Source organism: Somniosus microcephalus, chromosome 6 (assembly GCF_052327205.1).
Source record: "Somniosus microcephalus isolate GS21.2 chromosome 6, FLI_Smic_1.0, whole genome shotgun sequence".
Taxonomy (NCBI): domain Eukaryota; kingdom Metazoa; phylum Chordata; class Chondrichthyes; order Squaliformes; family Somniosidae; genus Somniosus; species Somniosus microcephalus.
Window position 1 is genome coordinate 160265115 of NC_140992.1, and position 26873 is coordinate 160291987.

Sequence of the window (26873 nt, forward strand, 5' to 3'; positions counted from 1 at the left end):
AATAACATGATTTTATTGCTTTTATATTCTTTTTTATTGTGTTATTTGCACATTTATACTGTATTTGCCAACCGCGGTTTTACTAACCACAGGGGTTTTCAGGGACGTATCCCCCGCGGTTGGGGAGGGATTACTGTACTAATTTCTTTCAGTTCCTCATTCTCGCTAGACCCTTGGTTCTCCACTATTTCCGAGAAGTTTTTTGCATCTTCTTCTGTGAAGACAGACACAAAGTATTTGTTTAATTTCTCTGCCATTTCCTTATTCCCCATTATAACTTCTCCTGTCTCAGCCTGTAAGGGACCCACACTTACCTTCGCTAATCTTTTCCCTTTTACATACCTATAGAAGCTTTTACAGTCTGTTTTTATGTCTCTCGCTAGTTTACTCATATTCTATTGTCCCTTTCTTTATCAATTTCTTGGTCCTCCTTTGCTGAATTCTTAAATCCTCCCAATCCTCAGGCTTATGACCGATTTTGGCAGCATTATAAGCCTCTTCCTTTGATCTAATACTATCTTGAACTACTCTTGTTAGCCACGGTTGGACCACTTTTCCTGTGGGGTTTTTGCGCCTTAAAGGAATGTACATTTGTTGTAAATCATGTATTCATTCATTAAATGCTAGCCATTGCTTGTCTACCATCATAGCGCATTTGTCAACCGTCATAGTGTGTGTGTGCTAGGCCAATGTAGCAGAGCCTGGTATCCAATCATCTTGGATCCTCTTGCCTTTGGACCAAGACCTTGCTCTGTCAAGCCTGTGTGGTAGCTGGTGTGCAACGGCCACCCCACGTTAAAAGATATTCGCGCACAGGCATCTTCCACCCTTTAAAATGAAGTTTGGGACCTGGAACCTCAGGACCCTCATGGACAACCCCAACAGCGACAGACCGGAACGCCGTACTGCTATCATTGGCCGGAAGCTCAGACGTTTCGACATAGACATCGCCGCTGTGGAAATATGATTTTGCCCTTACTAGTGCATGATGGGATACTTGACATCTAATGTATTTTTGTACCATTGCCTGTGGACTAAAACCGAGTCAGCAGCAACTAACGTAATCTTCTGACCTATTGCAATTAAGTTAATCACAACCTGCCAGAACAATATATTGCAGAACTATTGGGTAACCGCACTGCTAATGACATCTGGCCAAAGAATGAAAACAATTCTGTTAAAGGTCAATCTCGTTTCTCTTTATCTGCATGAATACTGAAATAGCTTTGTACAAGAGTTGACTAGCTAACTTTTATACATGATCATAGATACATAGATACATAGAAGATAGGAGCAGGAGTAGGCCATTCAGCCCTTCGAGCCTGCTCCGCCATTCAATGAGATCATGGCTGATCATCCAAATTCAGTACCCGGTCCCTGCCTTCTCCCCATATCCCTTGATCCCTTTAGCCTTAAGAAATATATCCAACTCTTTCTTGAATATACTTAATGAACTGGCCTCCACCGCGCTCTGTGGCAGAGAATTCCACAGGTTCACCACTCTCTGAGTCCTAAATGGCTTACCCCTTATCCTTAGACTATGACCCCTGGTTCTGGACTCCCCGGCCATCAGAAAAATCCTTCCTGCATCTAGTCTGTCCAGGCCTGACAGAATTTTATAGGTTTTGATGAGATCCCCTCTCAATTTTCTAAACTCCAGTGAGTATAAGCCCAATCGACACAATCTCTCCTCATACATCATTCCTGCCATCCCAGGTATCAGCCTGGTGAATCTTCGCTGCACTCCTTCCATGGCAAGAACATCCTTCCTCAGGTAAGGCGACCAAAACTGCACACAATACTCAAGGTGTGGTCTCACCAAGGCCCTGTACAACTGCAGCAAGACATCCTTGTTCTTGTACTCGAACCCTCTTGCTACAAAGGCCAACATACCATTTGCCTTCTTAACCGCCTGCTGCACCTGCATGCTTACCTTCAGCGACTGGTGTACAAGAACACCCAGGTCTCTTTGCACTTCCCCTTCTCCCAATCTATTACCATTCAAATAATAATCTGCCTTCCTGTTTTTGCCACCAAAGTGGATAACCTCACATTTATCCACATTATAGTGCATTTGCCATGTTTCTGCCCAATCACCCAACCTGTCCAAATCGTGCTGGAGTTTCACGACATCCTCCTCACAGCATACCCTCCCCCCCCCAGCTTTGTGTCGTCTGCAAATTTGGAGATATTACATCCAATTCCCTCATCCAGATCATTAATATATATTGCGAACAGCTGGGGTCCTAGGACTGAGCCTTGCGGTACCCCACTAGTCACTGCCTGCCACTCGGAAAACGACCCGTTTATTCCAACTCTTTGCTTTCTGTCCGCCAACCAGTTCTCTATCCAAGTCAATACCTTGCCCCAATCCCATGTGCCTTAATTTTGCACGCTAATCTCTTATGCAGGACCTTATCGAAAACCTTCTGAAAGTCCAAATACACCACATCCACTGGTTCTCCCTTATCTATTTTACCAGTTACATCCTCAAAAAATTCCAGTAGATTAGTCAAGCATGATTTACCTTTTGTAAATCCATGTTGACTTTGTCCGATCCAGTCACTGCTTTCCAAGTGCTCTGCTATTACATCTTTTATAATGGACTCTAGCATTTTCCCCACTACCGATGTCAAGCTTACCGGTCTATAATTCCCCGCCTTTTCTCTACCACCTTTTTTGAATAGTGGGGTAACATTAGCTACCCGCCAATCCATGGGTACCGTTCCAGAGTCTATTGAGTTCTGGAAGATGACCAGCAATGCATCTACTATTTCTAGGGCCACTTCCTTAAGTACCCTGGGATGTAGATTATCAGGCCCTGGGGATTTATCGGCCTTCAGTCCCATCAATTTTCCTAACACCATTTCCCTACAAATACTGATTTCTTTCAGTTCCACCCTTTCATCAGACCCTATGTTCCCCGGCATCTCTGGGAGGTTATTTGTGTCCTCCTTTGTGAAGACAGAACCAAAATATGTATTTAGTTGGTCTGCCATTTCTTTGTTCCCCGTTATAAATTCCCCCGATTCTGACTGCAAGGGACCTACGCTTGACTTCACCAATCTTTTTCTCTTCACATATCTATAAAAGCTTTTACAGTCAGTTTTTATGTTCTCTGCAAGCTTACTCTCATATTCTATTTTCCCTTTCTTAATTAATCCCTTTGTCCTCCTTTGTTGAATCCTAAACTGCTCCCAATCCTCAGGATTATTGCTTTTTCTGGCCAATTTATATGCCCTCTCCTTGGACCTTATGCTATCCCTAATTTCCCTTGTTAGCCATGGTTGGGTCACCTTTTTTGTTTTATTTTTATGCCAAACTGGGATGAACAAATTCTGTAGTTCATCCATTTGAATGTTTGCCATTCCACCGTCAACCCTTTGAGTGCCATTCCCCAATCAATCCTACCCAACTCGCTCCTCAGACCATCATAGTTTCCTTTATTTAAATTGAGGACCCTAGTCTCCGAGTCAACTACTTCATTCTCCATCTTAATGAAGAATTCGATCATATTATGATCGCTCCGACCCAAGGGGCCTCTTACAACAAGATTGCTAATTAATCCTTTCTCGTTACATAATACCCAGTCTAAGATGGCCTGATCTCTGGTTGGTTCCTCGACATATTGGTCCAGGAAACCATCCCGTAAACATTCCAGGAATTCCTCCTCCACAGTATTGTTACTCATTTGGTTGGCCCAATCTATATGTAGATTAAAGTCACCCATGATGACTGCTGTGCCCTTATTGCACGCTTCTTTAATTTCTCTTTTAATGCCATCCCCAACCTCCGCCTTACTGTTTGGAGGTCTATAAACCACTCCCACTGACGTTTTTTTCCCCTTAGTATTTCTCAATTCTACCCATACAAATTCCACCTCATCAGAGCTAATATCCTTCATTACAATTGTGTTAATCCCTTCTTTAACCAGTAATGCTACCCCACCTCCCTTTCCTTTTTGCCTATCTTTCCTGAATATCGAATACCCCTGGATGTTGAGTTCCCAGTCCTGGCCTTCCTTGAGCCACGTTTCCGTAATCCCAACCAAATCATATTTGTTTACTTCTATTTGCGCAGCCAATTCATCCACCTTATTACAAATGCTCCTCGCATTAAGACACAAAGCCTTCAGGCTTGTTTTTTTAACGCTCTTAGACCTATTAGAATTATTATTTACTGTGGCCATGTTTGATTTAAACCGTTGATTTCTCTGACTGCCACTTTTGTTTTTCTCCTTCCTCTCTTTTGCTTTTATCCTTGTTTCCCTTTCCTCTGTCTCCCTGCTCAGGTTCCCAACCCCCTGCCATTTTAGTTTAAACCCTCCCCCACAGCACTAGCAAACACTCCCCCTAGGACATTGGTTCCAGCCCTGCCCAGGTGCAAACCGTCCGGTTTGAACTGGTCCCACCTCCCCCAGAACCGGTTCCAATGTCCCAGGAACTTGAATCCCTCCCCCAGCACCATTCCTCTAGCCACGTATTCATCTTGAACTTGTGTTCTTCACTGTATAAATATGATAATCAGACATGAGTGAGCAAATCATTTTTTGGTAACAAGATTCAAACAAAACCTCCTGACAGAATATAATTAACTAACTTTGTCTGAAGACATTTTTGTCCTGCTGACCTTTTGATTGTCCTTGTTTAAACTCTTAATGGGTTTAAGATGACACAATACCATTACACGTGATCTATGGAACGCTTGCTTGTTTGAGTGTATAAAGATGCTGCATTCGCTGATGTCCTTTAGAGATGTTGGCCTAGCCTTTGTCCAGGCAGCTCTCTCCTTGTATACACTTGTATGCAAGTAAAATAAAGCTTTGCTTATCTGACGGTACAGTTTGTTTCAGAGTCTTACTCGGAGTCGAGACTTCGACAGTATTTCTTGGAGGTTCCACCGAGATCGCTTGCTGTACCAGTGAGTAAACGGACGAAGACACGGTATCTTTCTGGGAATGAATTCTAACTGGCCAGTTATAAGTGGCATTAGCCACCAAAGGGATTCCCGCTCAGTCTGAAAACTAGTGTGTTCTGTTTGCTATCGGCTACAGTACTGCGATCAGTTGAGACTCATTTTCCAGGGCTGAGTTGTCATTTTTGTGATTATTTCCTCTTTCAGTTTATCAGAAAAGGAGACGATTTCGGAAACCTGAGCCCTGAAATAGACCGTCCAGATAAGACACAGTAAAGTCGGGTGATCCCGGACTAAGAAATGTACCAAGGATAAAAGGAAAAGCGCTAGAAGTTTGATACTGCAGTGGGGATGGGTCCCCCGGAGATTAAGTTGAGACTATAGTAGGGGGTGGGTCCCCCGGAGATTAAGAAGCCGGAGAGAGAGTCTTGCGGCAGAAGGCAGGAGACCTTCAGAGATTTCATTAAAGTATAAGGCCTAGAAATTGAGTTTGCACTGCGCCGGGGCTTAACGCCGGAAATTTAGCGCCGGTGCTAAGTCGCGCTGTGCGCGCCAAAAATTCAGTAGCGCCGCGCCCAAACGGCTGCCGGCGCTACTGGAGGGTTTCAGCGCCTCCCAATGGGCGCTACCTGCCCCATTGCGGCGCTGTGGCGCCCGATGCGGTGCGGCAGGCTGGGGAAGTGCAGGCCTCCTCCTTCCGTTAAGGAGGAGCTGCCTGCACCCGACTGCTGGCCGTTGACGGCTGAATAAAAATGAGCCCGGCACCTCGGAGAAGTGCCGGGCTCGCGGCCCACACGCATCTGTGCCGCGGGGGGGTCTTGGAGGAGTCCGGGGAGGGAGGTGCGGGCAGGCGGCCGCTGGGGAAGCGGCCGGCCGCCGCGTGACCTTAATGCGCTGGCGCTAACTTCAGCAAGGCACCTTTTACAGAACGTTGCTTGCGGCTGCCACGGGCGAGGCGGCCGCAACTCAATTTCGGAGTTCGGGCGGGTTACCACGGCAACCGGGACGCTGCGCACACCGATGACGTCATCGGTGCCGGTGCAGCGCTACCGGTGCAACGCCGCTTTAGGGCCCCACTCAATTTTTCAAATGGCCATAACTCTGGCGCTAGGCCCTCTAGCGCCTCAAAAGCGGCGCTAAGGCTAGTGAATTTCTAGGCCTAAGGACTCAGTTCTGCAGTGGCGAATAACACAGACTGAGAATTGTCTATTGTTCAGTATATAGTATAAGATTTTAATGAGTTACCTAATTTGTTTACCTGTGTGGTCTGTCGCGTTAGTTATTATTAGTCTTGTTATTGTTAGTATGTGTTTCTATTCATCTCTTACAGCAACTTGGTTGCAAAATCGCAAAGGGGAAACGGGTTATTGCGATCCAGAGAAATTACGCCTAGTTGAGACTAACCAACAGGAAAGTCCCAATTAATAAATAAAAAAGGGTGCCAAATCTAGTAAAATCCCAGAGAAAGGCACCCCTGCTTGTTATATTTTTCAAAACTGCGGTCAAGTTTCAATCAATGACCTGCCAAGGTGGTCCAGATGGACCCGAAATGGGAAATACCCATTTCCACCAGATGGCACCTTTAACATAGACAGAATTACCTGTCTAGAGGAACGCCTCATAAAAAAAAAGGGACCCAACTAGAAAAGGAAAAAAAAAAGAAGTAAATTGGTCAGCCTTCTCAGATTGGAAAAAGGAAGCAGAGAGGCGACGCGAACAAAGTATAGAAGTTAGTAAACATAATAAAAAGAGGGATGAGATTAATCAGGAACAGAATAAACAACAAAAAGTTAAACAAAATCAGGGTTGGCAGGGTCCACAAAATTTATCTGGAAACGGAAATACCCAAGCCCAGGTTCACACTCGTCCACAGACTAATTGGACAACTAGCAATCCCTGGGGAAATCAAAGTGGCCCAAACGAACAGTTTGGACAAAATCCAAATTGTTCAGCATGACGTTACTTAGAGCCCACCCCAGACATTGCCCAGGAACAACAAGCTGTGGTACAATTGCCTGTAGTATCATTAAATTCTAAAGAAGAGCCATTTATAAATTTAAATATGAATGGAACACAAGTTCCATTTTTGGTAGACACTAGAGCAACTAATCCGGTCTTGACTAAACAATATGCAGTAGGAGCACCTTGTACCAATCAGTGTGTCAAGTGTGTAGGACTTTCAGGAACAACCCAGACTATGGTATGGCCCACTCCATTGGATGTACAGATAAAAGACTTTCATGGACAGCATGCATTCTTATTATCTGAAGACGTTCCCATCAACTTATTAGGAAGAGATTTGTTGTATAAAATGAAAGCAGTGATATCATGTACGGAAAAAGGACTGAAGGTACATGTTCCAACTGACAGATGCGGGATGTACCCATTGCAGGTCCACAATTCTCCTATTTTGTATTGTTGGACTAATCATGATGACAACCTCAGTAAACAATTACTGATGGCTGTGGGAGCATTGCAGTATGTCACAAGATCAGTATCAGAATACCAGAAGCAGTTAAATTTGGGACATTGGCATGATAAATTGCACTGTACAGCCTATTATGACAAAACGGGAGAAGATCTAGAAGTGGCAATTAATTACAAGCCCTTTCTGCATCAGAAATATTCATTTAAAATCCGAAGAATTTTAATTGGGCAAGAAGGAATAGCGTCACCAATCTTGTTGACCCAAACAGCATGAGAATTATTCAGGGTAAAAGACTCTAAGCCACACTGTACACTAGCAGCGGCACATGAATTCAAACCTTCTGATCTAGGACAGATGGTCCTACGCCTATCAAAAGCTGCAGTTCAACAGGAGTGGAGAATAAGTCAGGGTTGGTTCAGGACCTAAGAGCAGTTAACGAGTCTGTTCTCCCTGCCTACCCGGTGGTCCCAAACCCAGCCACTATCCTGACCAGTATACCTCCTAATTCAAGGTATTATACGGTCATTGATCTCTGCCCAGCCTTCTTCAGTATTCCTATTCACCAAGATTTCCAGTTCCTGTTTGCCTTCACGTTCAAAGGAACCGAATACACATGGACCAGGCTGCCACAAGGCTATACAGAAAGCGCAACTATCTTTTCGCAGTGCCTCAAACATGATTTACAGGACATTGTCTTAACCGATGGGTCAACCCTCATACAGTACATAGACGACCTGCTAATTGCATCACCTACCCAAGAGGCATTGTGAATCAGTGACTCAGCTTATCACTAAGCCTCGTATAGACATTGTAGAAACTCCTCTGGACAATAGCGATTTTATATTTTATGTGGATGGATCAGCCCTCAGAGACGAAAAGGGCTCCCCATAAGTGCATATGCCATTCCCGATGATCATTCAATTATCAAAGCATGTTCACTACCATCTTTCTTTTCAGCACAACAAGCAGAACTGTTTGCCCTTACAAGAGCATGTATTTTAGCTACAGGAAAATCAGTGAATATTTATACTGACTCTCGGTATGCATTTGGAGTCACTCATGATTATGGTCAAATTTGGAAACTTAGAGGATTCCTGACTTTATCAGGATCTACAGTTAAAAATGCTGAACAAATTGATAACCTTTTAAAGGCTCTCCAGTGTCCTACAAAAATTGCTGTTATTAAATGCAAAGCACATACAGGCAATCAAGACCAGGCTTCTTTGGGCAATGATAGGGCGGATCGAGCAGCTAAGGCTGCTGCTCTATCTGATACAGGGTCACAAGTGTCTGCATATGTTCTTAGAAATCAAGATCCAGACAATCCCCCACCCACAATTGATGACGTTTTGGCCAATCAATTACAGGCCAGTCCGGACGAAGTGTTAGCTTGGGTGAATGATTCTTGTTTTAAAACACCTGAAGGAGTATGGGTCTACCATGACGGCCGCATGGTGGCTCCCAAGTCAATACTCCCATGGATTGCCCGATGTGTCCACATGTTCACATGCAGGCAAAGGGGGGATGGCGGACTATATCACACAAACTTGGTATTCACCAGGCATTGGCAATTACAAAACAAATTAGTGAACAATGCATTACCTGCCAAACAATGAACCCAGGTAAAACGGAAAAGGTACAGGCTGCCTCCCACCCAAATCCAACAGGACCCTTTGTACATTTACAGATGGATTTTATTGAATTACCGGTATGTTTAGGATTTAAGTATGTATTAGTTATTGTAGATGTGTTTTCACGATGGATTGAAGCCTTTCCATGTAAAAAAAAATGATGCAGTTACTGTTGCAAAATGTTTGTTAAAAGAAATTGTACCACGATTTGGTATACCCGCACAACTTTCAAGTGACAATGGATCACATTTTACTGGAACAGTTGTGCTAGAAATGTGTAAGGTGTTGTGTATGTAATATGTGTGCTACTTTGAACCTATGGACAGGACTGCACTACTTGTAGGGCGTAGTGATACGCAGTACCACTCCTGGCCATAGGGGTATAAATAGTACTGTGGGTACTGATCTCCCCTCAGTTCCCGCCTGTGGGCATGAAGTAAAGACCTACGTGCAGTCCCTACCTCCAACCAGTAAAGACCTGTTTGAGTTATACGTTTAAGTCTTTGTGTTAATTGTTCAATACAATACACATACTTAACACTGGCGACGAGTCGGTTCGAACCCTGCGGCTGTTATTCCACGGCGGCTTCGTCCAAAGACAGGACGTTGAAGAGAGGTTTCAATCCTCAACACCCCACTCAAAACTGAAGGGCAGCAGAAATCCTGACAGCTTCCAGCGACTGGAAGAGACAGGCATTAGGACCCTGAAGCCTCCATAACCTCGTGGGTAAGCCGAGCAGAGACAGGGCCACCGATCGGGAGATAAGGGCGATCGCAATCCCTGATAAGAGCCGCGGTGAAACGCGCGAGCGGGTAAGCCAGAGCCCGGGAGGGAGCGAGCAAGAGCCGCGCGAGCGGGTGAGCCAGAGGCCGGGAGCCACTTCAAGTGCGAGGCGCAGTGCGGGCCAGCGATCGGGACCAAAGATAAGGGCCGCACTCGGACTGAAAGGCGCGGCGGCTGCAGAAGCTCAAGGTGCGAGAGCCGCGGTGCACAGCGCGGGCTATCGATCGCACAGAAGATAAGGGCCGAGAGCCGCTTCGGTCGGGAGCCACTTCGCGATCCAGCGATCGCATCCGCTGATAAGGGCCGCACTCGGGCGATCGCGGCGAAGATAAGGGCCGCACTCGGGGGCTGAAGGGAGACGGCGTCGGGGGACGGGTGAAGACCGCCAAGCGCGGGAAAACCGCCATTTTGTGGGCGGAGGACGACGGCAACAGCGGGAAGCCGCCATCTTTGATAACAAGTAAAGAAAATAAAATCTGAGAAATTGCAAATCTACAATGCCTAAACACGGGAATATTAGCACCTTTGATAGTGACCTCGAAGATTGGGCCATATATGTTGAAAGAGTAAAAAATTATTGTAAGGCCAATAAAATTCGTGACCAAGATAAAGCTCTAACATTATTAAATTTAATGGGTGCGAAGACATACGGGCAATTGAAACACATGTTATCACCAGATGAACCGGCGGATAAGACGTTCGATGAGATTGTTACTGTCCTGAAAGATGATCTAAACCCCACGCCGCTGATGCTAGCGGAACGATTTAAATTTTACGACAGAAGGCAGCTACAGCATGAAAGCAATGCTGAATATTTGCTGGAATTGCGTAAATTAGCGAAATATTGCCAGTTTGGAACGGGACTGACAGATGCACTACGAGACAAATTTGTGTGTGGTTTATTTAAACAGGATACACAAAAGCGACTGCTCGAGGAGAATGAGCTGACGCTTGAGAAGGCGGTCACTATGGCAGCAGCACACGAAGCCGCAGCGAGAGGCACGGCAGTAATGCAGCTACGGTCACCGGAGCTCAGTGCACACAAATTGGGTGTGAGTTCTGGCAAATGTTATCGTTGTGGAAAGACAACGCATGATCAGAACCAGTGTTGGTTTAAAAACCAAGAATGTAGAACTTGTGGTAGGCTTGGACATATAGCTAGAGTATGCAGGTCAGGGAAGAAGACCAGCAACAAGAAGTCACCGCAAGGAAAATACGCAAAAGTACACAAGGTGACCGAACAGGAGTCCGATTCAGACGCTAGCAGTAATGAACTGGCTAGCTTAAGCTGTAATGAACTGGCTAGCTTAAGGGTACTCAACGTTGGTAAGGGTGCAGACCTCCAGACAATTTGGGTCACTCTTCAGATAGAAGGAGTCCAAGTAAAACTGGAATTGGACACTGGATCGGCATTGACGGTCATAAATAAGAAAGATTACGGAAAGTTATTCCAACATATTCCCCTGCAGGATACGGGGATTATATTGAAAACATACACGGGGCAAAGAGTGTACCCCATCGGGAAAATAGAGGTTACAGTGGTCCACAAGGGCGAAGACAGTCAAATAATGGACTTATATGTGATATCTGAAGGAGGTCCTCCACTACTAGGACGGGAGTGGATTAGGAAAATGAATATGGACTGGCATTTCCTACAAACAATAACGAGTGAGAACTCGGTGAAGATAGTCGGCCCAGACTCTGGAACGGATGATGGTAAGCCCAACTCAGGTGCAAAAGACAAAGTTTCAGCACAGAATTCCACTGAGCAACAACAACATAGTTTAACTGTGGATTCTGAGTCTGGCAAGTCTACTGATGTGCCCATTTCTGAGGGACACCGGGCTCGAACTCAACTCCATTTCAAACTACAACAGCAATTAGAACAAATGCTTCGCCATTTTGAGCAAGAGTTGAATGCAACGAAAGAGTATCAAAATATAGAGTTGGAGAATCTGGAAAGACAACAGAAGCAGCTGATGGAGAAAATGGAGCAGGAGCACACAAAATGTCTGATGTCAGAGGAGTTAACGGTCAGCCAACTCCTGCATATGCTGAAGGACAGGACTCTGAAATGGGAAAAACTTGAACACGAACTTCAATATTCAAACGAAAGGGGTTCGGAGCTCTCAAAGGTTATTGGAAGAGCTGAGGTGGCAACACAGACTGAGATGACTGCAACAGAGCAGCCCTTGGATGCCAAAAGTACGCTGACTCACGTCAACGTAGAACAACAGACCGCTGAAACAGCTGCTCCGGTAGAGGGATTGAATAGTCCGATCAATCAATCTCCAAAAGAAGTTGAACTCGCTGGCCTAGATCAGGACGACACCGAATATTACTATGTCCTGTCCTGCCCAACTTGTAACTTCGACTCCCACCATACAGAAATCATGGAGGAGCACCGAAAGTCTACGGAACATCGGGAGAAGGTGGCTCTACTACGGAAAAAGGAGGAAGAGAAGGAGGAACTGCGCATGCAGCTGGCAGCTGACAGTGGAGCCCAGAGAGTCTCCAAGAAGCAGAAAAGGAAAAGTCGAAACAGAAGATGACCCATCTGAACCATTATTACCTCTACCAGATCACACACGTGGTCCCTCCGAATGGAGCCAATTCAGTTCGGAAGTTCAAACTGTTAAATCCATGGAAGGACTATTGAATGAGTCACTCCAGCAACGTGAACCGACTACACCACAGAGATTGAATCTGTGAACTGTTTTCCGCAGAGACTGAATCTGTGATCTGTTTTGACATGAAGTTATCTATGTATCTATGTTATTCTGTTATGTAAACCTGAAGTTATATATGTATATATGTTATTACGTTATGTTAAATGGGGAGATGACTGTAAAGCTAAGAAGGGAGGAATGTTGTGTATGTAATATGTGTGCTACTTTGAACCTATGGACAGGACTGCACTACTTGTAGGGCGTAGTGATACGCAGTACCACTCCTGGCCATAGGGGTATAAATAGTACTGTGGGTACTGATCTCCCCTCAGTTCCCGCCTGTGGGCATGAAGTAAAGACCTACGTGCAGTCCCTACCTCCAACCAGTAAAGACCTGTTTGAGTTATACGTTTAAGTCTTTGGCCTAGAAATTGAGTTTGCGCTGCGCCAGGGCTTTAGCGCCGGAAGTTAGCGCCGGCGCTAAGTCCCTTTGCGCGCGCCAAAAATTCAGTCGCGCCGCACCCAAACGGCTGCCGGCGCTACTGAAGGGTTTTAGCGCCTGAAAACTGGCGCAACGCGCCGCATTGCGGCGCTATGGCGCCCGCTGCGGTGCGGCAGGCTCGGGAAGTGCAGGCCTCCTCCTTCCGTTAAGGAGGAGCTGCCTGCACCCGGCCGCGGCCCGCGCAAATCTCTTCAAAAATGAGCCCGGCACCTCGGACAAGTGCCGGGCTTGCATCTGTTCCGTGGGGGGTGGGGGGGGGGGGGGGAGAAGTCCGGGGAGGGAGCTGCGGGCAGGCGGCCGGCGGGAAAGCGGCCGGCCGCCGCGGGGCCTTTAATGCGCCGGCGCAAACACATGTTGGACTCTGTTGCCAGAGTCTTAGTTGCGGCTGCCACGGGCGAGGCGGCCGCAACTGAATTTCGGCGCTGGGGCCCGTCGGCATGGCAACCGGGACGCTGCGCACACCGATGACGTCATCGGTGCCGGCGCAGCGCTACCGGTGCAACGCCGCTTTAGGGCCCCAGGGAATTTTTGAACTGGCCATAACTCTGGCGCTAGTCCCTCTAGCGCCTCAAAAGCGGCGCTAAGGCTAGTGAATTTCTAGGCCTTTGTGTTAATTGTTCAATACAATACACATACTTAACATAAGGCTTTACAGATCAACCAACACTTCCACTGCAGCTGTCATCCACAGTCAGCGGGACTGGTAGAAAGATATAATGGTATGCTGAAAAACAAACTTTCCAAACTCTGCAGCGAGACAGGACTTAAATGGGTCGAACTGTTACCCTTGGCATTGATGGTAATGCGATCAGCAACAAACAGAACAACAGGACTGTCACCACATGAAGTCGTCATGGGACGACCTCAGAGACTGCCATTTTCTGCACCCTTCACTGCCAAGCAGATGGACATTCACAAGATGGATGAACATATGTTGAATTATTGCATTGCCTTAACTAAGTGTATTTCCAGTTTCCACCAACAGGTCAAGCAAGCCCAGGGTGAACCAGCTGAAGGAAGGTGCCATAACCTAGAACCAGGAGACAACGTATACATGAAAGTATTCAAGAGAAAAGTATTCAAGAGAAAGAACGGTCTCCAACCCAGATTCGAAGGTCCGTACCAAGTACTCCTAGCAACTAATACTGCTGTAAAGGTGAAAGAGAGACCAACATGGATCCACGCCTCCCACTGCAAAAGAGCTCCAGAAAACAAGGAAAAGGAATTACCAACTCCATCAGTAAATGGAACTGGACATTAGGACTATGTTTCCTTGGGACACTTATAACACCTGCAATGCCCGAATTGTATATAAATACATTTTTGTATATGGCATACATGTACGCAACAACGGTAAGCGCTTCCAGCTGTTGGGTTTGTGCCCATGTTCCCATACATAGTAAAGGGGGAATTCCATTAAGACCTATCCCCTTCAATGAGTCAGAGACGATGGAATGGATTTTACGCCAAAATGGGAGTATTACCAAGTATGAGTTAAATGGCCCCAAAAAGATTATAGTAGATGAAGACTGGCAAAGGCATTGGACCTCGGCAGGGTACGATTTGGACACCCTCAAAGGATGGTATCAGCCTAAGTATGACCATGCTAGACAGCTCCCCTCCCTGGTCCTCACCAATACATCTGGGATAGGGAGACCAGTAAGCTCATGGTGCCTGGATAAGAGTAAGAGTAGAGGACCAAGCGTTGGCCACAGTTATTATGCAGAACCAGTTAAAGTAATGATGCAGGTACAGATCAAGGACCTATTTGATGGAGAAGGAAAGATTAAATGCAATCTTGCTAGACTAGGTTGTCCTTGATAAGGACAAAAGGAGGGAATGTGGAAATATGATTTTGCCCTTACTAGTGCATGATGGGATACTTGACATCTAAAGTATTTTTGTACCATTGCCTGTGGACTAAAACCGAGTCAGCAGCAACTAACGTAATCTTCTGACCTATTGCAATTAAGTTAATCACAACCTGCCAGAACAATACATTGCAGAACTATTGGGTAACCGCACTGCTAATGACATCTGGCCAAAGAATGAAAACAATTCTGTTAAAGGTCAATCTCGTTTCTCTTTATCTGCATGAATACTGAAATAGCTTTGTACAAGAGTTGACTAGCTAACTTTTATACATGATCATATTGAACTTGTCTTCTTCACTGTATAAATATGATAATCAGACATGAGTGAGCAAATCATTTTTTGGTAACAAGATTCAAACAAAACCTCCTGACAGAATATAATTAACTAACTTTGTCTGAAGACATTTCTGTCCTGCTGACCTTTTGATTGTCCTTGTTTAAACTCTGAATGTGTTTAAGATGATACAATACCATTACACGTGATCTACGGAACGCTTGCTTGTTTGAGTGTATAAAGATGCTGCATTCGCTGATGTCCTTTAGAGATGTTGGCCTAGCCTTTGTCCAGGCAGCTCTCTCCTTGTATACACTTGTATGCAAGTAAAATAAAGCTTTGCTTATCTGATGGTACAGTTTGTTTCAGAGTCTTACTCGGAGTCGAGACTTCGACACTGCCCTAAGTGAGAGCTGGCGGGCAGGGGAAGGCCAGCTCAAGGAGCAAGGCGGTGGTTACACCGTCTGGAAAGGCAAACCTGAAGAAGAACACCGCCTCCATGAGGTAGGCTTCACCATAAAAAATGAGCTAGTTGAACGTCTCAGAGACTCCCCTTGTGGAATAAACGAACACCTCATGACTCTACGGCTCACCCTAGCCCAGAACCAGTGCGCTATGGTCATCAGTGCGTACGCCCCAACACTGGAAGCCACAGACGAGACCAAAGAGGAATTCTACTCCAGCCTCGAACAATCCCTGTCCCGAGTCCCAACGGGCGACAAGCTGATTTCTCCTTGGCAACTTTAACACCAGAGTTAGAAAGGACACAGGCCTCTGGGGAGGTGTGATCGGCAGAGAGGTGGTAGGGAAATCCAACTAAAACGGTACCCTCCTCCTGACAAAACGCTTAGAACATGGCCTTGTCATAACCAACACCTTGTTCCATCAGAGATACATGTACAAGGCTTCATGGCAACACCCTCGCTCCAAGCACTGGCATCTGCTGGACTACGTCATCATCCGAGCGATGGACCGCTTTCACCTGCGCCATGACAGGAGCTGACGACTGCTGGACAGGCCACCGCCTAATCCGCTCTGTCATCTCCATCAATGTAGCCCCAAAACAGCGGCGGCAACAGAAGCAATGCCGCAGGAAAATCAATGCTGGAGCACTCAAAGACCCTGTTAAGAAAGCCCTATTCAGCCTGCGGCTCACAACCAACCTGACGACTCCCAGTGATTCAGAGACACAGAGTGTCCACAGCGCCTGGTCTGCACTCAAGGCCTCCATAATCAGCACCTGTGAAGAGACGCTCGGTCACTCAACCAGGAAACACCAAGGCCTAGAAATTCGGTTGGTTGCGCCAGCAATTAGCGCCTAAAGAGCCCGAGATTTGGGGCGTTACCCAATTTTCGGACGTGCGCAGTGATCCTAGCGCATCCGGCCATATTGAGTAGCCTGTTCGTGCCGGCGCGAAGTCTTTGTACCCGCTCGCGGGCGCAGCCAGATAATGACGTCATTTCATTGTGCAACGCCTTTTTGGCGCCCCGTACCGGAAATTCAGTGGCGCCCCCCTCCGTTGCGCCTGGCGCTATTAGTGACAGTTGGATGGAACGTTACCAGGTACTTCTCGGACTCGGGGGGCGCTCTTTAAAGGGGACAGCACTAGTATAAAACCGGCAGCCATTTGGCCTGGCCATACTGCTCGCTGCTGGAGAGAGTTGAAGTCCTTCAGTGGCACAGACTTGTTCTCATTGAGCCAGAGGAGCCTTGGGACCTTCAGCCCTGTTCAGAACAGTTGGATCCAGAAAGCTGACTGCGTCTTACTCGTCGGCCAGAATAATGGGAGCTGCTTTGGAGGGGAACGTCATCCTTGCTGAACAACTGGCAAGGGCACAGAGACGGAGGGAGAGAGGGCCGGGATTGGCCAGAAGGAGGAGGGCCAATGGACGTCGCCAAATTCGACCATACGCTGCCAGGGTTTTCAGGCAGCAGGTCTCCTACCTTAACATGTCGGAGGAGCAGTGTCTGCGAAGGTTCCGATTTGGTAAGGATGTTGTCACTGAGCTGTGCCACCTGCTTGCTGGGGATCTGCAGCCACGGATACGGTGCAGGACCTCTCTGTCGGTGGCCGTGAAAGTTACTGTTGTGCTCAACTTTTACGCCAGCGGATCGTTTCAGGCAGCAGCTGGGGACATATCTAATATCTCTCAATTTGCGGTGCATTGCTGCATCTGGCAAGTTACAGCTGCCCTCTACAAAAGGAGGCGCGAATTCATCACCTTCCCTGTGACCCTGGAGAAGCAGGGGTAGCGCGCACAGGGCTTCGCGGCTATTGCGGACTTCCCCATGGTGCAGGGGGCCATTGATTGTACACACGTGGCTTTGCGGGCGCCATTGCAGAATCCGGAGGAGTTCCGCAACCGAAAGGGCTTCCACTCTCTTAATGTGCAGCTGGTCTGTGATCACCGGCAGATGATCATGGCGGTGAACGCACAATTCCCTGGCAGCAGCCATGACGCCTTCATCCTGCGGCAGACCTCAGTGGCTGACCTTTTTGAGGCCCCGGCTCACCCACGAGGCTGACTTCTGGGCGACAAGGGCTATCCTCTCTGCCCATGGCTCATGACCCCGCTCCGTTTGCCCAGGACCCCGGCAGAAGAGCTTTACAACAGCAGTCATCAGGCCACCAGGAACATTGTGGAGCACACAATTGGTGTGGTGAAGCAGCGTTTCCGCTGTCTAGACCATTCGGGGGGCGCCCTACAGTACTCGTCGGAGCATGTGGCGCGCATCGTTGTTGTCTGCTGCATGCTCCACAACCTGGCCATTCGACGCACCCAGCCAATGCCAGCCGACCCTCAAGGTCCAGCAGAGCAGGCGGACGAGGAGGTGGAGGAGGAGGAGGAGGAGGAGCATGCGGGCGAGGAGGATCAGGAGGAGGAGGAGGAGCAGGAAGATGGGAGGGCTTCAGAAACTGGAAGGGCCGTTCGTCAGAGGCTCATAACGACTCGGTTCTAGGCCCCTCGGACGGAATGGTGGCTGTGATTCGAACAGCACCCTCCAGTTCGCTGTAAGCCTATGAAGGCATCGATGAATGTAAATAGTGTACAGGTCGATTGTAAATAAAACTTTTTCTTTATTTTCAAACAAGTGCTTCCTTCCAGCATGACAACGTAATGGCAACAGAAATCATAACTAACAAACTAACAGATAACTGTGTGGCAACCCGGCGAAACTAACCAAACCATAACAAACAAACACAACAGGTGTGGACTGCCTTAAAACCGGAAAAAGAGACGTCTTAGCACCTCCCTCTATGGTGACCCCTTGATGGAGACCGACTCCTCTTACGAGGTCGGCTCCTTCCCTCCCTGCAGCTCCTCCGTAATTGTACCCCAGTGGCTGCGTCAAGGCTGGGGGACGCCTGCTGAGTGTCTGGAAGCGCTGAAGCCCCTGAGGGACGGCCTGGACGACCTCTGGTCTTGGAGGTTCCGCAAGCAGGCTGCTCCAACTGGACATGTCTGCTAGCAGTGTGCCGCGCAGGTGGTGGCAGCTGCTCTGCTGACATGCCAGCGGTGGCATCAGGACTGGTCACATACAGAGAGGACACCTGCACCATTGTCGGCCGACACACTGGCACTCTGACGGTGCTGCACCGGATCATCCTCCGCTATCGACTGCGCCACAGATTCATGGCCTGCTGTGGTGCTGCAAGGGCCTGGGGTGATCCTGCCTGATGCAGCTAGGGTGGCAGCAGTTAGTGTTCGCGTGGCCTCAATCTGCGTGTGGACGAGGCCAGCAAGTGACTGCGTGGCAGCAGTGAGGACCTGCGTGGCAGGTGCCAGTGCTTCGGAGAAGCCCTGGACAGTCCTTTCCACTGCTTCGGACAAGGCCGGAACAGTCCTTTCCATTGCTGCCCCGAAGCCCTGGACAGTCCTTTCCATTGCTGCCCCAAAGTCCACCACACTCTTTGCCAGTGTGTCGATGGACTCAGGCATGCTCCCCACTGAAGCCATAAGCTCAGTGTGCCTGAGCCGGGCCTGGGCGCTCATTTCGGCAAGGCACCGCACCTCCTCTGCACTCTGTGCAGCAGTCATGGTGGCCTGCCTCGCCCTCCGGGGAGACGGCCCCTGAGCGTCCCTACCCCCCGCGCGTTGCTGCAGGCCGCTGGTCCCTGCAACTGGCTCCTCATCAGAGCAGCCCCCCTCCCCTCAAGGGAACTACTATCCCCAGTCTTCACATGCGGTGGCTCCCGAGGCTGGCACGGATGGTCCGGCTTCCTCCTGGTCGTCGCCTCCGGAGGCACTTGCAGCGGCAGCTTGAGGGGCGGGCTCCCGAGCTGGTGATGCAGCATCTGAAAGCAGGGAGGTTGAAGAGTGGCTTTAGCAAAAGGACAGTTTGGCAGCAAGGGATGCAACAGTGCGACAATGTTATGACATGGGTCCACATTGAGAAAGCATGCTGGCGGGGGAAACAACTGAAAGGTGACAGCTGTAATAGTTGAGAACCTTACCATCGCTGTGGACAATGGGGTCGGCAGCTGCAGTGGTGGCAGGACCACTCAGACGTCCTCCCACAGTCTGGTGGACTCTCTCCTCGAGATCCGTCAGAGGCTCCACTTGAGGACGGCCTCCTCCGGTGCGAAGCTGCTCCTTTCGGTTCCGCGCCAGCTTGGCCTGCAGGGCAAAGGACGGGAAGTGATGTAACATGATGCCCGGAGTTATCATCTCATGCCCCCCATGGTGGAAGAGCCCTTACATGATGCCCTGAGTGATGATCTCATGCCCCCCATGGTGGAACAGCCCTTACATGATGCCCTGAGTCAAATGTGGATGTGTGTGACCAGAAAGGGCCATGGGTGCTTGCTGACAGATGGCCATTGGGGTATCGCGCACCCTGTAGCCATAAAGTCAGGTGCTCATGGAGGGATGCATAAGGTTACATTAACTCCACTCACCCTGACGACCCGAGTGAGGTCGTTGAATTTCTTCCTGCACTGGACAGGGCTCCTGGTCGCCATGCTGCTGGAGTTGACCCTCTGAGAAACATCCCTCCAAGCTCGTCGGTAGTCCTTATGATTAGGCCTCCTGCCATTGTCTGGGTATAGGACATCTCGCCGGCGCTCCACTGCGGACACCAATTCCTCCAGAGACTCAGTGCTGAAGCGCTCTGCTCTCTGCCTCACCCTCTCCATCTGATCCAAGTTTTTTGCGCCAGAGAAGGGCCTGTGCCGATTTGCAGGCCTACAAGGCGCAGAGTGTGGATGCTGGAGCTGCCTGACCCACCCCTTTAAGAGCTGGCTGGTGCCTGCAAGTCTCGTGGTCATGGGTAATTGAGAGCACCTGCGCTGCGGCTGGACGCCCCGATATTGGGTTGCGCCGGCATGTTAGCGCCTTAGGTGCCCCGTGTAATGCCTGAACTCGCGCCTCAATCACCTTTGGGGCGCTGCAACCCAATATCGCACGAGGTGTCGATAAGTTGCGCCTGGCTATAAAATTTGCGCTCCGCCAATTCTAACGCCCCAAGCGGCGCTATACCCAATTTCTAGGCCCAAGACTGGTTCGACGAGAACGGCTAGGAGATCCAGGAGCTAATAAGCTGCAAGCGCAAGGCATTCCTGATCTGGAATCAGCAACACAACTCGAGAGCAAGAAAGCAGCTCTACAGACGCCTGAACTCGCGACCTAAAGAACAGGTGGTGGGTGGAGAAAGCGCAGGAGATCCAGCAGCTAGCCGACAACCACGACGTGCGTGGATTCTTTAGTGCAGTTAAGGCCACCTACGGGCCCAAGCACCCAAGGACCTACCCCACTGCAGACCAAGAACAGAGAGGTACTCATCAAGGACAGAGAGGCAGTCAGTGCCCACTGGAAGGAGCACTTCGAAGATCTCCTTAACCGAGACTCTGTCTTCGACGCGAGTGTCCTCAACTCCATCCCGCAGCATACTACCCGCCACCACCTCAGCACAACCCCGGCCTGGCATGAGGTTGAAAAGGCCATCCGACAACTGAAAAACAACAGGGCCTCAGGAGCAGATAGAATCCCCGCCGAGGCGCTAAAACATGGCATAGAAGCACTATTTGTGTGAATACATGAACTAATTTCTCTTATTTGGAAGGAGGAGAGCATGCCAGGGGATCTCGGAAACGCCGTAATCGTGACCATCTTCAAGAAAGGTGACAAGTCTAATTGTGGTAATTACAGGGGAGTCTCCCTGCTGTTTGCCACAGGGAAAGTCATCGCAAGAATCCTCCTCAATTGTCTTCTCCCAGTGGCTGAAGAGCTCCTCCCAGTGGCTGAAGAGCTCCTCCCAGAGTCGCAATGCGGATTGCGCCCACTAAGGGGCACAATGGACATGATCTTCACCGCGCGTCAACTACAAAAGAAATGCAGGGAACAGCACCAACCGCAGTACATGGTCTTTTTTGACCTCACAAAGGCCTTCGACACCGCCAACCGTGAGAGATTATGGAGTGTCATCCTCAAATTCAGTCACCATCCTCCGCCTGCCTCACGACGACATGCAAGCCGTGATCCTGACCAACGGATCTACCTCAGACCCAATTCACGTACGGACCGGGGTCAGGCAAGGCTGTGTCATCACACCAATGCTCTTCTCGATCTTCCTGGCTGCAATGCTCCATCTCACCCTCAGAAAGCTCCCCGCTGGAGTGGAGCTAATCTACAGAACAAACGGGAAACTGTTCAACCTCCGTCACCTCCAGTCCAGATCCAAGGTTGTCCCATCCTCTGTCATCGAATTACAGTGTGCAGACGACGCTTGCGTCTGCGCACACTCTGAAGTCGAACTCCAAACCCTCGTCAACACCATTATCGAAGCGTACCAGAGCATGGGCCTTACACTAAACATCCGTAAGACAAAGGTCCGCTACCAACCTACCCCCACCACACAGTACTGACAGAGACTGTAGGTCCCGCATTGGACTCATCAGTCACCTGAGAACTCATTTTTAGTGTGGAAGCAAGTCATCCTCGGTTCCGAGGCACTGCCGAAGAAGACTGTCATACCTTTTATTGCAGTTTCCTAATCTACCTTAGCCAACTCGCCCCTCATACCTACTTAGTTTGCTTTGTTTAGATTTAAGACCCTAGTTTCGGATTTAACTAAATTACTTTCACTTAATATAAAATTCTATCATATTATGGTCACTCTTCCCTACGGGCCCCTTTACGACAAAGTTATTAATTAACCATTTCTCATTGCACAATACTAGATCTAAAATAGCCTGTTCCCTAATTGGTTCCTCAACATACTGATCTAGATAACTATCTTGCATACGTTCCATGAATTCGTCCTCCATACTATTACTGCAAATTTGGTTTGCCCAGTCTCTATGTAGATTAACGTCCCCCATGATTACTGTATTACCCTTCTTACATGCGCCTCTAATTTCCTGATTTATACTCTGCCCTACATTACAACTACAGTTTGGGGGCCTATAATCAACTCCTACCAATGTTTTCTGCCCTTTGCTGTTTCTTAGCTCCACCCAAACTGATTCTACTTCTTGATTTTCGGAGCTAAGATCCTTTCTCTCTCCTGTCTTTATCCCATCCTTTATTATCAGGGCTACCCCTCCTCCTTTTCCATTTTGCTTATATCTTCTATAAGTTAAGTATCCTGGAATATTTAGCTTCCAACCTTGGTCACGTTGTAACCACATCTCTGTAATGGCTATTAGATCAAACCTGTTCATTTCTATCTGCGCTATTAATTAATCCATTTTGTTGCAAATGCTTCACGTATTCAGATATAGTGCCTTGAGCTTTGACTTTATTCTATTTTTCCCTGGTGTCACCCAGTCACTGATGCCCTATTACCTTTGTTACTCTCTCTGTCCCTTCCTGACCTACTCTGCTCATTTTTACCCCAAACTCTGCTCTAGAGCCATGACATTTCTCTTGCTGCTTTTAAATTTACTCTTTCCTGAATCCTCCCGCCCCCCTCCCCAATTCATTAGTTTAAAGCCCTGACTACTGCCCTAGTTATTCGATTCGCCAGGACACTAGTTCCAGTGGAGTAGAGGAGGAAAATATAACCAGCCAGTTATAAGCAAGGAAAAGACTGAGATAAAGGAATGAGGCGTTAGTGTAGACAAAAAAAAAGGAAAAAGCAGTAGCTTCAAATACAAACCAAACCAAGATAAAGTGGATGCATTGCAATGCTCAGAGAGTAGGAAATAAACCAGAGGAATTAATAGCAAACTATGTCACTGGAAGATATAGATTTAATAGCAGTAAAATAATAGATTTAATTTCATAACAGATTTAAGATAACTGGCAAAAAAAACAGACGTGAGAGGAGGAAAAAAAAATTCACTCAGCGAGTTATGATCTTGAATACACTGCCTGAAAAAGTGGTGGAAGCAGATTCAGTAATAACTTTTAAAGGGAATTGGATGAATACTTGAAGGGGAAAAAATTGCAGGGCTATGGGGAAAGAGATAGGGAGTGGAACTAATGGGATAGCTCTTTCAAAGCCGAATGGCCTCATTCTGTGTTGAATCATTCCATGATTCTATAACAGAAACTTGGTTGCAAACTGGGCAGGAGTGGAAAATAAACAAATGGGGTTATAATATTTTTAGGAGAGACAGAATAGGCAAGAAAGGAGGAGGAGAGGCAATATTGGTGAAGGAGGGATTAGCTGCTGTAGAGAGGACCGAGGTACACAGAGGTTGAGAGAGAGGCATCAGGATTGTCCCATTGGTGGGGGTGCATTACAGACCCCGGGGTCATTTTAACCTAACCTTTCTGATAGGAAACTGACGGGAACAAATCATATGGGATCAGCCACCCATTTTACACCTTCCTCGATTTTACTCACCATCGCCTTTAATGGAGAGTAACAATGAGGCAGGCATAAAATGGGTGGTCGACCCAATCCTGGCAGCTTCCCACCACGGGGGGGGGGGGGGGTGTTCAGTTAAAATAGCCCCCTCCCCCACCCCCTCCCAAATTATGGGAGGGAAATGGAAGAGGAACTCTGAGACAGAACAGGGAAATGATTGTTATAGGAGATTTGAATTAGCCACTCATTGATTGGGATTGGGAAGGAGTAAAGGGACAAAAGAGACTCCTTCTCTCTTTTACCTCCTAACTATGTGCTCCTTTGAAGCAGTTAGCAGTGGGAGGTGGTAGTGAAGTGGTTGGCTGCTGAATATTAATGACTGCCTCTAGTACTTCCCCAACATGGTGAATCCCCTGATAAGACAGGCAGCTGTAGATTGGAACCCAAGATCTGAGAAGCACACGTCATAGCATTGATGATGGAAGTGAAGACTGAACCTGTGACCTTGGTCAAGGGGGGCCTTTGCAGCAGATTGCCCTGGAGTGGCTATGCTCTCCACGGTTGGCCCATACCTTGATCAGGTGGGTCATGCAGCACTGCACAGGTGGTGGGCTCCTCCATATTGCTTGTCACACTTTCAAATGACTCCATGATGAACTGTATTTGCAGGTAGCAAGGTCTGAACCCCTGGAGCCCTCCAGCCAGAGACTGAGGCTTCTGCAATTACACTTGTGTTGTTGCTCCTCACTCATGCTCTGTGCTTTACCAAGTGCTCTTTCATGGAACTCGCTAATGCAATGCCCCTAGACTGGATATCTGTCCTTATGCTTGTTAGTGCAGGAGTGGATATGCATGGAGCTGTGAGGTGCTTGACTGGGCTTAATGACTAGCTGCTGTTTAGCATCTGGAGAAACAGAAGGAAAAGGTATTTCAGAATGGCAACAGTTAAAGCTTTGACTGGCAGCATGTCGCAGTGCGTTATGCTACAGTGCTGCAGCGTGAGTATGAGTGAGGGAGTGAGCAAGTGAACGAATAAGGGGATAAGGAAGGGAAAACAAAGCATGATACTGGCCATTAGCTTGGGGGAGACCACCCACCTTTCCCTCCCCCATCTAAACCCAGAATCTTCATGGCAATCTGTTCAAGGAATGCCAATTCAGTGAACTGCTTCCTGTCTGCAGATTGCTGACACTGGTTATGTGCAGCCTTCTCCTGCAACCACATATAACAGGGACATATATCATTGTAAGGAATGTGAGTGTAAAGTCTGTGGGTTATATGGTGAATTAATACACAGACTACAAGAGTAACTTTAACAGGACTTTACTATTCGAAGGTCAGGGCGAATCTGCCCAATAAATCCTTACACAGCACTTATATACCGGTGTGGTCACCACCGGTATTACAGTATACAGTAGCCAAGATAAAGTAGTGCAACCCTTAAAATAGTTCTCTTAAAGGTGGAACGTTATATACACTACAATCCTCCCTTTTTAGGTTAACAATATATACATATTCCCATTAATATAACATCTTAACATATATACAACTTTATGTGAAACAGTTCACAGATTCAGTCTCTCTGGAGGCTTCCGGACTCTGTCCGGATAACGCCTCGATGGTGTAGTCGTTTTCGGTGGTGTAGTAGGTTCTTCTGGCAAGGTCGATTCGGCTTGAAGGACCGTTTCAGGTTCATCGGATTCCAGTATTACCGGATCGGAGGTAGATGCTCTGGGTATCTCTGCTTCAACATTAGACGTATAGAGTTGTGGAGTAGGTTGGGCCTTTGTGGATGATTCTATGATCTGGTCAACATGGCGCCTTATTATGCTTTCACCAATGTCCGCGGTATACATCAACGGTCCTAGCCTTTTTCCAATAGTTCCCGGCTGCCATTTCTCGGTACGGTAGTCCCGGGCCAAAACTTGTTGACCTATCTGAAAGGATCTAGTTGGCCTTTCATTCATGCCTTGAAATTGCCGGTTCTCTACGTCCCTTCTGACGTTTGGCTTAATCAAATCCAGCCGGCATCTTATTCTTCTATTGAAAAATATCATGGCGGGAGTTTGGTTTGTGACCGCATGTGTTGCATTCCTGTACGCCAACAAGAAGTTATCTACCTTATGTTGTAGATTTATGTCTTCATTACCCATGGCCTTTATGGCCTTCTTGAAGGTCTGGACAAACCTTTCAGCTAATCCATTGGTGGCGGGATGGTATGGGGCGGACGTATAGTGCTTGACCCCATTGCTTTTTAAGAACTTCCTGAATTCTTCGGACACAAATTGCGGTCCATTATCAGAACAGATCTGTTCCGGCAGCCCATTCCTGGCAAATATGGTCCTTAATACTGTGATGGTTTTTTCCGTGGTGGTGGAGGACATTTTTATTACCTCCGGCCACTTGGAGTGTGCATCCACCGCGATTAAAAACATTGAGTCCATAAATGGACCAGCAAAGTCGATATGTACCCTTTGCCATGGAGATGAGGGCCACTCCCATGGATGCAGAGGAGCTTGTGGTGGCACGTTTTGGACCTTCTGGCATCCTAGACAGCTCTTGGTTATTTCTTTGATGTCTCCATCAATACCTGGCCACCACACAAACGCTCTGGCTAGGTTCTTCATTTTCACTCCACCCAGATGCCCCTCGTGAAGCTCCTTTAGTACTTTCTGCTGGAGTTTGGGTGGAATCACCACTCTAGATCCACACATCAAGGTTCCTCGGCACACTGACAGCTGTTCTCTTCTGTGCGAAAATGCTGGCAGCATTGGTTCGCCATGTACTGGCCATCCCTCCACCGTTAAATCGTAGACTCGTGAGAGAGTCGGGTCATTTCTTGTTTCCTTTTCGATCATGGAATTTGTTACTGGTAGACATTCCATTATGGTTGAGTGGAACATCTCCACTGGGTCCACTGTAGTCGCCTCTTCTTCCACTGGCAACGGTAGGCGCGATAACCCATCAGCATTTCCATGCTGTTTGGACCTTTTGTATTCGATGTCATATTGGTGTGCCCCTAGTAGAACGGACCACCTC

At 47.9% G+C, this 26873-nt stretch overlaps 1 protein-coding gene across 4 annotated transcripts in view; it reads right to left on the bottom strand.

Annotated features, from left to right (window-relative positions):
• Window positions 1-26873, bottom strand: part of dnaaf1 (dynein axonemal assembly factor 1) — a 185127-nt gene that overhangs the window by 56930 nt on the left and 101324 nt on the right. The window contains exons 10-11 of one of the 4 annotated variants that reach the window (XM_085990904.1): window positions 19534-19696; window positions 18127-19374 (exon numbers count right to left, since the gene is read on the bottom strand). The exons of the other annotated variants lie outside the window; for them this stretch is intronic. Of the exons in view, the coding sequence (XP_085847030.1) occupies window positions 19244-19374; window positions 19534-19696 (294 nt within the window). The 3' untranslated portion in view covers window positions 18127-19243. Of the gene's footprint in view, window positions 1-18126; window positions 19375-19533; window positions 19697-26873 lie in introns of those variants that run through there. 4 annotated transcript variants of the gene reach the window in all.